This window comes from Carcharodon carcharias, chromosome 1 (genome assembly GCF_017639515.1).
Source record: "Carcharodon carcharias isolate sCarCar2 chromosome 1, sCarCar2.pri, whole genome shotgun sequence".
Taxonomy (NCBI): Eukaryota; Metazoa; Chordata; class Chondrichthyes; order Lamniformes; family Lamnidae; genus Carcharodon; species Carcharodon carcharias.
The window spans coordinates 95,304,770-95,319,855 of NC_054467.1; the positions used below are offsets into that span (position 1 = coordinate 95,304,770).

At 40.6% G+C, this 15,086-nt stretch overlaps 1 protein-coding gene across 6 annotated transcripts in view; it reads right to left on the minus strand.

Moving 5' to 3' along the window:
• Positions 1-15,086, minus strand: part of prdm5 (PR domain containing 5) — a 350,538-nt gene that overhangs the window by 313,439 nt on the left and 22,013 nt on the right. For all 6 annotated transcript variants that reach the window (XM_041197058.1, XM_041196880.1, XM_041196967.1 and 3 more), the window contains exon 3: positions 12,147-12,269. In XM_041197058.1, the coding sequence (XP_041052992.1) occupies positions 12,147-12,269 (123 nt within the window). The remainder of the gene's footprint in view (positions 1-12,146; positions 12,270-15,086) is intronic.

Below are 15,086 nucleotides of genomic sequence, written 5' to 3' on the forward strand. Positions count from 1 at the left end.
ATGCTGAAATGTAACCTCCCAGAACAAAACAAACAGCTTCAGTTCGGTCGAAGGGTCATGAGGACCCGAAACATCAACTCTTTTCTTCTCCGCCGATGCTGCCAGACCTGCTGAGTTTTTCCAGGTAATTTTGTTTTAGCTTTTGTTACCTGGCAGGCCAGCCCAGCTCACAAGTCAAGAAGGCAGCATTTCAGCAGCTCAAGGCTGATATCCAAAGACAAATTGGAAGATAAAGAGTGGGAAGAAAAAGCCTGAGAGACCCAATAATATGCTGACAATCAGGACATGCAAGATGTTCTGAAGCCACCAAGGCCATTGACCATTGACAACAAAGACCTCAGCAAGATAGCAAAAGTCCTAGTGTACGTAGCAGTTGTTGGCACCACACTGCTGTGTTTCAGAGAGACCGGGATTGAGTATCAGCAACACATAAGAGAACTAGAGAAATTCCATCAGCAATACCTCTGCCACATCCTCTGGATTCAAGGGTAGAGCCATCAAATTGGAGGCAGTTCAGAGAAGATTTACTAAACTAGTACCTGGATTGGGCTGGATGTCTTGTGAGGAAAGGCTGGACAGGGTAGATTAGATGAGTAAGAGGCGACTTGACTGAAACACAAGCTCCTGAGGGGACTTGACAGAGTCGATGTTTCCTCTCATGGGAAAATCTAGTACTAGGGGCCGCTGTTTAAAAATAAGAGTTCACCCATTTAAGGTAGAGATGAGGAGAATTTTTTTCTCTCAGGAGGGTAGTGAGTCTTTGGTACTCTCTTCCACAAAGGGAAGTGAAGCAGAATCTTTTAACATTTTTAAGGCAGAGCTGGATAGATTCTTAATAAGCAAGGGGATGAAATGTTTTCGGGGTAGGTGGGAATGTGGAGTTGAGGTTACAATCAGATCAAAACTTACTGAATGACAGACTAGGCTCAAAGGGCGGAGTGGCCTACTCCTGCACCTAATTTGTATGTTAGTATGCAAATAAACTCTAGTGTCCTTTTTGATCGAGAATCAGCCTGCTCAGTCACGAAGACCATGGCAGAAACTCGCAACCAAGTGGACATCATCCTCAAATTGAAGGACAGCATACAATGACCAATATCAGCCTAGTTCACGGGTTAAGGTGACCAATCACACGAACAGGCAATGTTTGATTTTTTTTCAACGGTCCTTCAAAAAAACAATCCAGAGAGGCTTCTAATCATAGAATTGTAATTTGATCTGTAACTTTTCTTTAAGTTACGAACAAAAGGAAGAAAAATTAAACTGAAATTGGCATCCAGTGGTTTGCACCCATGAATGCAGGAATCCATGTGTAGATGCGTATTGTTGCCAAGATCATCCAACAATACAAAAGGGAGAAGATTTTGCAGCAGGGCAACTGGGTTATATTACTGAGCCAGAAGTGAAAATTTTTAAAAGTGCCAAGAGGCAATTAATCTTGGGCAGTAAGGTAAAATGGGTGACAGCAACTGAGCAAGCCATTTTGCACTGCATGCATTTTCCCCCATTTACTCCAATAGCCCTTAGACCCCGTGAAGAAGATAAAAAAACAAACAAGAATTCAAGGAATGGAAAAATGTACAATGCAAGTGTGAGAAAAGATTAATTGGTACATGTATTTAGAGAGATAACACCCCACCTCCCCAACAACCTGCTCTATTCACCCATCCACCCCACCCCATTACAGAATCTGCCAGGATAAATTTCAGTTCAATGAATGGAAGAAGTTTTAGGCTGTCGTCATAATGTTCTGATCATCATATGAAATAAGGGAATACAGATTTGCTGCAGCTAAATGTAGTACCTTTGTTATCAATGATCAAGTCATCAATATATCTGCCTGGTTATGAAGTGGCAATTTCACTTAGCAAGGCCATCATGACAGGGTGGAATGTGGAAAATTTCACACTTGTGCATTAGCAAACATTAATCAGAGATTGCATTTACAGAAAATTTTAAGGAAGTGTAAAAGTAGTCATGTTATAATTCATGCTCCCAACATTCTAATCTCACATCCATAAATACACATATCTCCTATATTATAACTTTCAACTTTATGTGTGATGTGAATGAAATAGCATGCCACATTAAATGTATCGCCAGAACAAAGAATTGGAGGTACAGTTGGCACTCAAATCTCCTTTGCGATTTGCCTAGGCTGACAAAGGGCAACCAAAGATGTAGGACTGGATTTGCAACTGAGGTGGGTAGCTAGAGTCAGGAAATTTCCCGACTTGGCAAACCCACCTCGATAGAAAGGGCCCTCATCACACATAATTTTTGGGAGGCAGGGGTGAGAGATTTTGGTCCAGTTTTATAGAAGGCCCTGTGGCCCCCACCCATCCTCCATGCCACCTCATACCCTATTCCATCTCCATGTCCCCTCATACCCTACCATGCCACCTCCATAGCCATTCACCCACTATGGGCAGAGCTCAGGAGTCATGCAGAAATGAAAAAAATAAGTGTCTAACAATCTAATACAGAAAATAAAACTGAGTGAGAGCTGTATTAAGTGACTAGTACATGAAATCTATTCAAAGATTTTAAATCTCAAGTGATCAATCTGTTACAAAAACAAACTACTAATCAGTAAACACTTCAACAACAGCTAATCTTATAATATCTTGTTAAAACTGTGAATCTGTCAAATGTGAACTCAGCCCCCCTGCATAGGAGCAGGAGTAGGCCATTCAGCCCCTCAAGCCTGCTCTGCCATCCAATAAGATCATGGCTGATCTTCCCAGGCCTTTACGTCTCTTTCATGCCAGCTCCTCATAGCCCTCAACACCCTGATATTTCAAAAAACTATCTACCTCCTCTTTAAATACTCTCAGTGATCTAGCCTCCACAACTCTATGGGGTAGAGAATTCCAGACATTCACTACCCTCAGAGAAGAAATTCCTTTGCATCTCATTTTTAAATCAGTGTCCCCTTATTCTGTAACCATGTCCCCAGTTCAAGATTCCCCCACTAGTGGAAACATCTTCTGATTCGGAGTTTTTTTTCTATCTTCTGATAGACAGAGCTAAGCAATTTCATAACCAACACAACAGGTCTAAGCTCTGCAGTCCTGCCACATCCAGTCGCTGGAGGAGGAGGTGGCTCCACAAATATCCCCAACTTCAATGATGGGGAGCCCAGCACATCAGTGCAAAAGATAAGGTTGAAGCATTCACAGCAATCTTCAACTATAAGTGCCGAGTGGATGATCCATCTCGGCCTCATCCAGAGGATCCCAGCATCACAGATGCCAGTCTTCACCCAATAGGATTCACTCTATATGATATCAAGAAATGGCTGAAGGCAGTGGATACTGCAAAGTCTATGGACCCTGACAAGATTCCAGCAATTGTACTGAAGACTTGAGCTCGAGAACTTGCCGTGCCCCTAGCCAGGCAATGTGTCCTACGTACAAAAAGCAGGACAAACCCAAGCTAGCCAACTGCCATCCCATCAGTCTACTTTTAATCATCAGTAAAGTAACGCAAGGGATCATCAACAGTGCTAACAGTACTTATGTAGCACTAACCTACTCACTGACACCCAGTGTGGATTCCGCTAGGGTCACTCAGCATCTGATCTCAATACAGCCTTGGTTCAAACATTGACCAAAGAGCTGAACTCCAGATGTGAGGTGAGTGTGACTGCCCTTCACAGCATTTGACCAATTGTGGCATAAAGGAGCCCTCGCAAAACTGGAGTCAATGGGAATCAGAGGGAAAACACTCTGCTGGGTGGAGTCACACCTAGTACGAAGAAAGAGAGCTGTGTTTTTTTTTTACTCATTTATGTGAGCATTGCCGACCAGGCCAGTATTTATTAAACGGTCATCATTAGACTTTTAATTCCAGTTTTTTTTATTGAGTTCAAATTCCACCACCTGCCATGGCAGGATTCGAACCCAGGTCCCCAGAGCATTACCCTGTGTCTTTGGATTACTAGTCCAGCAACAATACCACAAAGCCTTCACCTCACTTCAGGTGAGAACTTATCTCAGTTCCAGGACATCACTGCAGGAGTTCCTCAGGGTAATGTCTTAGGCACAACCATCTTCAGCGGCTTCATCAATGACTTTCCTTCCATCACAAGGTCAGAAGTGGGGATGTTCATTAATGATTGCACAATGTTCAGCATCATTCATGACTCCTCAGATACTGAAGCAGTCCATGTCCAAATGCAGCAAGATCTGGACAACATCCAGGCATGGGCTGACAAGTGGTAATAACATTTGCACCACACAAGTCCCGGGCAATGGTCATCTCCAACAAGAGAGAATATAACCATTGCCCCTTGGCTTTCAATGGCATTACCATTGTTGAATCCTCCACTTTTAACATCCTGGGGGTTACAATTGACCAGCAACTGAACTAGACTAGCCATATAAATACTGTCTCTACAAGAGCAGGTCAGAGGCTAGGAATCCTACAATTCCTGACTCCCCAAATTCTGTCCACCATCTATGAGGCACAAGTCAAGAGTCTGATGGAATCCTCTCCACTTGCCTGGATGAATGCAACTGCAATACCACTCAAGAAGCTTGATACTGTCCAGGACAAAGCAGCCTGCTTAATTGGCACCCCTTCCACAAACAGTCATTCCTTCCACTACCAATGCACAGTAGCAGCAGTGTGTACCATCCACAAGATGCACTGCAGAAACTCACTAAGGCTCCTTCGGCAACACCTTCCAAACCCACGACCACTACCATCTCGAAGCAGAAGGGCAGCAGACACATGGGAACACTACCATCCTGACTTGGAAATATATTGTCGTTCCTTCACTATTGTTGGGTCAAAATCCCAGAACTCCCTCCCTAACAGCACTGTGGGTGTACCTACACCACAGGGACTGCAGCAGTTCAAGGAGGCAGCTCACCACCACCTTCTTAAGGGCAATTAGGGCTGGGCAATAAATGCTGGCCTCGCCAAAACACCCACATCCCGTAATGAATATGTAAAAAAGAACTCCAGCAGCACCTCATGCACTAATTGACAACTACAGCCTAGTTTTTTTTCAATTCTAAAGGACTTGAGGTTTACATTACTTCAAATCCTGGCACTTATACAGACTTATCTGCCCTTCTAGAGCATTTATATCTTCTCCAAAAATGTGTAATTCCCACACTGCAAGTTTAGGCCCTGGAAGCAGCAAAAATGGGATCTGTTTAAACTCTGCACTATTTTCAAATGGCCCTGCAGATTTGTATTTCACGCATATGCTATCCACTCTCCACTCCCTTTCTCCAACAGCAAAGATTTCATTGACCATTCAAGTAAATAAGGTATAAACAAATCTCATGTTTGACTCATTGAGTGGTTTTGTTATAAACGTTGTTATAAAGCAGTTATGTTTCAACATGTCTCCTCTAACTTAAGGTAAAATTGAGAATTCCAGAAGCACCCCAGATAATAGATATGCCTATGTGGACTGGTTGCCATGCGGTGAAACGCAAACTGAAACCTATTAAAATCAAATGACAGCTTGCAAACCTTCACACAGAAAAGGACACCAATTTATGAGACAGAGGGAGAGAGAAAGAAAGCGGAGGAACAAACTAGCTACTGCTACAGAAACTTAGTTGCAGGTCTTGCTGTTGGAAGTCGGATCTGAAAAACTCAGGCTGAGCGGAACAACTTCTGAAGGACGCTGGAAGTTGCGACCTAGCATAGCAGGGAGAGGTGAGCCTGCTAGGCTGTAACACTGGACTTGTTCTTGTCATGATACACATCAGTCATTAGTGCAGTGCACAGCCAAAAGGGTTGTAAGACATAGAGATAAAAACAAAAAACTGCGGATGCTGGAAATCCAAAACAAAAACAGAATTACCTGGAAAAACTCAGCAGGTCTGGCAGCATTGGCGGAGAAGAAAAGAGTTGACGTTTTGAGTCCTCATGTTGAAGGGTCATGAGGACTCGAAACGTCAACTCTTTTCTTCTCCGCTATGCTGCCAGACCTGCTGAGTTTTTCCAGATAATTCTGTTTTTGTAAGACATACCTTGATTGTATTAGTTAATTAATGCAAAAGTGCCTTTTCTGTAGTTTGAGGACTCAGTTGCCTGCTAAGCATTTTATGTTGATATAAGTTGTTTGTTACATTAAATGTCTTAAAGTGGGAAATACTGTCCTATGGTTATTTCCGTTGGTTGTTTGGGAAATTCATCATTTTTTACAAGTTCAGTCTCTCCAGAATCATAATAATTTGTTGAGACCACTGGGCTGGAGCAGAAACAATTCTGAAATGGCTGACATGAGGCTGAAAGTTTTCAAACAGCAACATTTCAAAGGCATGACAGGCTAGCCAAACAAACTTGAATAAGACCACATCAGACTGCACCACTAAAACAACAGCTGGCCACCTCACCATGAAATTCATAGCTGCTTGTGAACTGTTTCTGTCCCAGCACCAAGACAAATGAGCTCTATGTTGCAACCACAACCAATTAAAATCAACTTTTAAAACACACTATTCGATTTTATGTAAAATAAAGCAAATATTAAAATATTCCTGATTACATAGATCATATTGTGTATCTAGTTGTGATATACTTACTCTTGGAATACATTCTTAAAATAAATAATTTTAATAGTATTTTGTTGGAATCAGTCAATTTCTGGTCATAAGCACTGTGGAAATAATGGGTCAATACACTTGCTGCTGATTCCTCTTAGTCACCTTAAGGAATGATACTTTTGGCATTGCACCAACATCAATGTGCTTTCTGCCTTTAGCATTTTATAATCCTTTATCTTCAACGCTAATGGCTGGTAGCTGCTAGCAGGGGTTAGAGGCACAGCACAAATTAAAAATAAAAGAGTCTATTGACTTTCCCTTAAAACTGAACAAAGTGTGCATTAATCGTTTTAATAATCTCTTTGTTCCCAGAGAACTCTCCATCTTTTATCTATATCTCATCCCATCAATAGTAACTATTTCTCTACTCCCCTCTACAATAATCCATTCCACTGCACAAAATGATAATATGACTACATGGCTTCATGGCCGAGAATGGTCTAAAGAATTCTTACTTTATGAAAACAAAAACATTAATTGCGTATCTATTTAACTTAGCAAGACAGCTAACAAAAAGATGGTGAATTCAGCCAGCCGCATGATTATTTATAATCCATACTTATAATACAGTTGTTGTTTGTCCGTCTTTTCTGATCAATCAATGATGTGATTCATTGGGCAGAGCCTAGCACATTGGTTACTGGCCCCCAGATCTTGCTGTTTCCCGGCCTTAGTTACTGGGTTCCAGTTCTTCCTCTACTCTGGCCTCAATTGCTGGCCTGTAGCCTTGTTTACTGGCCCCTGCCACTCTCTAGTCTCAGTTACTGGCCCCCAAGCCCCACTGTTCCCCAGCGTCTCTTACTGGCCCCTCACTCTCACTGTTCCCCATTCTCATTTACTTGGCTCTTGATGATGATTGAGGGTGGGGAAGAAACAGCATTGGCGGGGATGAGGGAGGGTGTTGTGCTAGGAGAGCACGGGAGGGAGGGGGAAGTGGAATGGAAGGGGAGTTGGGATGGCATAGGAAGGAGGGTGGGATGGAGGATAGGATGGCTGATAAGAGGGGAATGAAAGGAATGTGCTGGGATTGGTGCAAGAGGTATAGAACGGGAAGGGGATAATGTACTGTTCCAATAAACATACCAGTTGCTTCAGAAATGTTTTGTAGGTCTCTGATAGTAATTTTTTTGACAAGAGGAAAATAAAACAGTTAAGTATGGTTTTACCACGGCTGCTGCTAATGATAAATTTGCCAAAAGAAAAATCTAGCCCTTTATTTGCCTACCAGGCCTTTTTCTCTAATCTTTGTCCCCACTTTCTCTCCCTCACAATTTATTTGAGGCCCAGCAAAACCTAATTAATGAAAGAAACAGGTTAGAATGGACCCTAATCCTCTTCCTTCAAATAGGCCTTGGACATCCAGACCCCAGTAATGAACCCATTTACATCTGTTCCACTTATATTTTCTGCGCTAGCTTCTGTAACTAGTTACTATTCTCGACACTGACAGAACATTCCTATTCTAAGGAACTACACCATTTCTGTGCACCCCTCCTCTAACCAAATCCCCACACACTCCTCATTGGTCTCAACTTTTTTCATCACCTTCTCTGTCAACTTTCACAAGCAGAGAAATACAGTTAAACACTTCAGCACCATTAATCTACACCAGAAAAAAATGCCTTAGTATCTTCTGGAAGTTAACCTAAGCATTAAAACAGTTCCAACATGCAAAGGGCTGCTTGTTCCCCTTAAGTAAGAATCCACAGATCATCCACTGGTGTTGTTATCAAAGGTTTGCTGACTGCAATAGGTTACACATGGATTCCTATGAGGAGGAGGTTGTGCTCTTTCTAAAATACCCCAAAGAGTTGGAGTGTTACTTCAGTTTTTATTTGTTATTATGATAGCAGAACTATGTTGACAGTTGTAGAATGCAGATATCTCCATGGGGCCATTTTACATTATGCAATAAAGGCAAAAAATTCCTCCCTGCTGCTGTGGTCTGGAGTTGATGGCAAATGCATGTGCAAGAGATAAAAGGCTCAAATACCTTTCCTGAAACAACCAGGTTACTAGAATAATCACTGCATCTTAATACATTCAAATACAGCAAATATCAACAACCTTCTGCTTCTCATAATAAATGTATCAAGTATTTTGTGGATAAGTTATTTAAAATACCAACTTTTCTTCTCATTTTATAAGATATCAACATCTTTTTGCATCATCTTGCCTCTACTTAGTAAGCAGCAAAAGTAGAGCTGTGATTCTTACTAAAAACAACGAAGAGAGATGTTGCTGAAAATTGTACACAAATGCAATGTGCCAGGGCTTAGCAGAACACTGGATCATCAACTGAAAGTGAGTTTTTTGATATTGGCCATGTTTTTAACGAAGGCACCAAACAGAAGCCAAGACGAATATCAATCAGATGAGCTAATATGGGCCTCTCACAAAAATAATACAGGCACTAGGAGAGTCTTGTGCCCTGATCAACCAGCTACTCAGCTGAGCAACACTACATATAATTCCAAATAAAATGTTTTTTCAAGTCTCAATGCAAGAATATAAATAAAAAGGACAATAGTGAGCAAACTGAAGGCCACTTTATTTTATCTTTCAAGACAAGACGGTTTTAAATTTATTTTTTTTTTTAAATGATCAAGAATGCTGAATACAATACAAGCTATGTTTAGAAAAAGCCGATATACATCCTGAATGCTCCATTTGAAAAAAGCCTCAAATGGTGTGGGACTGAGTTATAAATATAAGGAAAGTTCCAATTTCAATTCTTCATCTAGGCTGAATTAGTTAATCTCAGTCAGGCTAAGGACTACAGATGCCCTCGACAGCCCAAGTAATAGCAGGGAAAAATAAATTAGATAAAAACAAAAAACAAAAAAACTGCGGATGCTGGAAATCCAAAACAAAAACAGAAGTACCTGGAAAAACTCAGCAGGTCTGGCAGCATCGGCAGACCTGCTGAAAAATAAATTAGAGTTCCAACTCCTGGCCACCATCCAGTAACCCTCGTTGAAAAATTCACAAGCAAACATTAGAAACATCTTGATTGGTTTGGCTGTGGTGCCCCACATATCATACTCCACCAACACATTATTCATGCGAGAGCATTGACAATGAGCACAAATATTGAAGGGGATCTGGTACCTGTGACCATCTACACCATCACAAGTCATTACCTTCAATGAGGGAGGATGAGAGAAAAAAAAAACTGAAAGAAAATCTTATTCAGAAAATACAAACATGCCTAGCTGTGTAGACTGAGAAAAAAGAAGCACTCCAATGGTAAAAATTTAGTACCAAAATGAAATAATCTCAACCGCTTCATTCTCAATGAGGTGAAAAATAGTACCATAATCCCCCATCAGCTAAAGCGCCATTAAATGAAACACTTCCATCTGTAGCTTATGTTTCTGATTCATATAACGTTATGAACTTACTAACATGAATTTGTCATCACAACAATGTACTCAGTATAGCAGTACAATATACACGTGAGGAGAGATATATTCAACATCAGTCTTACACAACTAGGATTGATGATCCTGGGAGTCTAATGATTTCCTCATAAAAAAGTAAAAGGTGGAGGATGTAGAAATATATCCCCTTTAATAGTTCCTCTGCAATAAATCTCAAGCATTCCTTTGGCAGCAATTGCAGCAGGACCTTCAGAGGTCAAAACTGAATTGTGGCCTTGAAAAAAAAATAAATTGGCGTGTCGAACTGACCAGCAAGTGCTGTCATCAGCTCATCTGTTGTACTCTTAAAGGGAATTTTTTCCTAAATTTTTCTAGTTATTTTCATTGCTTTGAAATAAATAATTGATTTCTGAACACCATAATGTAAATGCAAGCTGTCATCTTTGAATTGCTTTCCAAAATGTTAATTTATTAAGCTGCTTATCCAAACAGGGCTTTGCTTTTTTTTCCATCCAATTTTTCACTCATCTGCGGAGTGGAGATAGTCCAAATACGCTCTTTTGTCAGTACTGACTGAGACTATCTTTAATCTTTCAGTAAAAATATATTTTTTAAAAAGTCAGTTTTTAACTTCAAACTAAATAATTCTTGTGCCATTAATCTTTAATATTTCATTACTCTGGCTTGCATTAATGGCTTTTCTTATTGGAGGTATCACAAGCCATCAATGTGTCAGGTCGGTAAGGGGCTATATAGATTGGTGCATACACTGAGCATTGCAGTCTCAAATTTAAGAACGACCATTGTGGTTTCTGATAGCAACTTAACCCCTTGGTCGCAGAAAAAGGAAACAAAAAAGCTCCCTAAATTAATTGCAATTTTACCTTGAGTTTTTTTTAGCAAGTATTATCAGATACATTAATTGCACATCAGGGAGCATAATCATAATTCCTTGTGAAGTGCTGTCCTTTGAGCATGAAGACAATCTGCAATGCATTGGGAAAGTGTACTTGCATAGATGCCTATCAACTCAAACAAAGCATTACATGACCCCAGTTATTCCATTGCAGGTTTATGTACGTTCATTTGAATATTCACTACTAAACCTGCGATGGAACGAAAAATGGTGTCAGACAACCTGAAGGGAAACATATACCCCACACATACAAAATGAAATTTGCCATCCCATCATTGTAAAATCTACCCACAGAACTCCAGATACCCCACGCTGATTATGGATCATCATGTTCATTTTTGAGACATGAAATTCCTGATGGCTACTGACAAGTATCTACAGCATTTTCTATATTCACAGCAGCAGAAAGCCAGGTAGAAATATAGTGAGGGGAGTTAAATGACTTAAAAGGATCTAATGGTAGAATATGCATTCAATTTTTCTTTTGAAGTAGAAGTATAAGTAATTCATCTTTGGTGGTCTAGATAAGGGGGAGAAAGTAATCCTATCGGCGCAAGAGAAAGAGTGGCGTGTCAAATCCCAAGTCAATGAAGGGAATAAATGAATGACCTTTGGAGCCTGAAGAGAAGTGAACCAAATCCCTGCCAGTTTTGCAGAAGCTTGACCTTGGCTTAAGCTTTGAACATTTGAAAGCTGTTTGCGCCATTCGATTGGATGCTATACTGAACGAGGTCCCCACACATAGCTGAAAATGTGCAGAGAGGAAGCTAAGCACAAATTTATGTTAAAAGCAGGCTGTTGTTCTGGTTAAAATAATTCAGTTGGGATCAGCATAAAAATTATAGAATCATTACTTCAACAGGGATTATTGATAGTTAATGGCGTTGTCCGGTATGATGCTGTTCTTGTCTTTATTTTCCATCTTGTTTGACACTGGCACAAAGCAGCTGAAATGGAATTTTAAATTAGGGCTAAAAGCATCAGAGTATTGACTACACTACACCACAGTTTAAATACAGTAAGATTATAACATTTTTATTGAAACCTTAATATCACAGATGAAGAAAAGAATATAATTATTACAGTTCCCAGATGTACCTACTAACTAATTATCAGAACTAAAAGCTAATTTGTGAACATTACTGCTAATCTGCAAAGTAGGAGGCAGGCACTGTGCCAACGCAGGTGGCTGTATGGTATGTAATCGAAAAGAGGCACAACTGCTGAAGTACTAGCCATGTCTGAAAGCCTCTGTGATATCACTATACGCACCTGAATCGCAGCCAGATTTTTCTGCTCTTGTGTTGGGGCCTGATGGACAAAGCGCAGCCAGTTTGAATGCCGTGGATTACTGGCATCCAGGATATACAGTACTTCTCCCTTACTCCCACGTACCTGCAAATGTCAGAGAAAAGTTCAGGAGTACAATCTGCTGCAGTAATGACAAAATGATTCAAAGCAGTTTGGAGATTTTTTCCCCTCTCATAATCTATGTCAAATGCAGCCATTTGACCACACTGTACAAGTGAGGTACAGCACTTTTTTTTAGATGAACAAAGCCTTTTTTAAAACAGGAGTGACTTGTACTATCCACCATTGAAGAAAAGCATAGCCAAAGCACATACAGACATTGCACAAAATCGGTTTGCAAAATGAGAGCCGAGCTTAAAGGCTTCAGTTCTCATGACTTTGGATATTGACCTCAGTCAAATCCTAAAATTATCATGCATGTATTAGTACGTATCATTCGTAATTGGAATGAGAATTAAAAGCTTGTCCATTGTGTGTTTTTGTTAATAAACAACACACCTTGATCTTAAGTTATTCATTTAGCCAGGAGCTATACTGTTCAATTACTGCATCTCCAGGATATTCTGATTTTTTTTTGTACGTTAGGTAGCATAACAATAGAATGCCTGGAGGCAATTATAACAAGTCAGAACTTTTACAAACTTAACCTATGTGGCTGCTGCACATCATAGGTCAAACTTATGAGACAACTACCTTTGTTAATGTTCCAGAATGCCCTCAGTTACATTGGTATCCCAGAATGCCCTGGATTTGTAGGACTGCTCATTATCCAAATGATAAATTGGACCTTCCAAAGTTTATTCAAAGAGTCATTAATCCTGGCATGGTCAGATAAATCAAACTTACCAAGAATTTATGTATTAAAGGTGTTTTTCTTAGATTCTATGAGAAGTGACTCTCTCCTTCCAGAGGTCAGTTCCAGAATGGTATTTTTCCATTGCGAGTTTCTTTATTGCTCATCCTTCTGATTTGTATATTGCTGTAAAGAGAGACATGCTGTTGAGGTATTTTAGCTTGCACTCATCAGGACAGATGCAAGCATACAATTTCAAAAGAAAATAATAATTTATACTCCATGAGGAAAAGGTCCTGATAGGTTGGCCAGTCAGCTCTGATTGGTCGAGGCATTGCCATGGAGAACAAGCGAACTACTGTCCGCATGCTTTTGTTTAATTTAAAAAGTCACAATGCCTGGAGATGCTCTTTCAGCTTTCAGAAGACTGGGCCCTGTGTATGAATATATGTAACTTCAAGCAAGTGTAACTAACTAAGTGTAAGTGAACTACACTGCGAGCCCAATTGGTTGTTAGTGTAATCCTTAGCACACTCAAGATTGTTCAGCAAGTACTGCCCAATCACTGGAATTATATCTGATGTTAGACTTTATGCTCTGAGTTTTGCACGCACAGGCCAGTGCGATGTCAGGCACGTAGGTGTATGTCCCAATGACTGGCAGATTGTATAAAACAACTTGTCCCTTTGGCTGTTCACAATAGGCAGATTTATGACCATACTTCAACAGCTTGGGGGACAATAGTTCCCTTGTGCATTCACAATGCCTCAACCAATCAGAGCTGAGTGTCCAATCAATCAGTACCCTATTCCCCTGCAATATAAATTGTTGTTTCCTTTGAAATTGGTCGTGTGTCTGTCCTGATGAGTGCAAGATGAAAAGCTTCAAGAGCATGTCTCTCTTTCAGCAATAGTCAAACTTCTGTACTAGCAGGCAACTTCTGATTTATGTTGCTGTCCAACTGCATGATTTCAGCCTCAGAATTGTTTGGTCCTTTTCCATTATGAAGGAAACCTAACAATTAGCAAAAGTAACAATTATCATTAGATAACGCTGAGGGTAAATGCACATACCAGCTCAGTGGGCACAATTTTATGGCCCTGCTGAAGTCAATGGACTTTTAAACAGCTTGCCACATTTTCTGGCCCTGCCCCCACTGCGACAGAGCCGTAAATTTCCGCCCAATGATTTCAACCTTTCATAGAATTACACATTCCTGCTCTTCCAGGGCAAAAGCTAAATGCTGCGGATGCTGGAAAATCTGAAATAAAAACAGAAAATACTGGAAGTACTCAGCAGGTCAGGCAGCATCTGTGCAGAAAGAATGTTAACATTTCAGGTCGATGACCGTTCATCAAGGAAGGCTTTAGCTGCGTTCCACTGATGGCCCTTTAAAGATAGCACCAGCATATCCATTGGAGTCAGCTGACACCCTGGTCCACTGCCTAAATGCCCGCATCTAGCCCACAATGGTCAGACCCTGCGCCTGCTGGTGTGAGATAACAGTGCAACTGGGAATCAGGTCAGAAGCACTAGCACCGGCAGCTGCTCATAAAATCCCAGCCATGCTTCTTTTTGCCTTATCCTACTCTGTATGCTCTTTGGCATCCAGTGTGGTGTAGATTTGGGAGACCCACATTTTTTCTTAGTGGGGACATATTTGCTCTGATCCCTCTATCTCCACTGAATATCTCCCACTGCTTTGACACTGATTTCCCTTCAAGCAGCTGTTACCAGTCCATTCTTGTTAAATCCCATCTCAACTTTGTAAAATTAGCCATGACTACACTAATTCTAACTAAATTATGATCACTACCAGCAAACTGCTGTCCTACTGGCACCCCTTCTGCCTGTCCAGACTCATTCCTTAAAACTAAGTCTAGAACTGTCCCTTCTCTTGTCACGCTTGCTACACACTGACAAAATGCATTCTGAAGAACTTTTTAAAGAATTCTGCATCATTTATACCTCTTATACTGATTTTTACTGCAGTTAATATTAGGATAGTCAAAAACCCCTTTTAATGCTTCTAATTTATTCTTTAGTTCAACCCATATAGCCTCGCACGAAGATCCTTATAGCATTTCATCCCTCCTCAACGAACATTG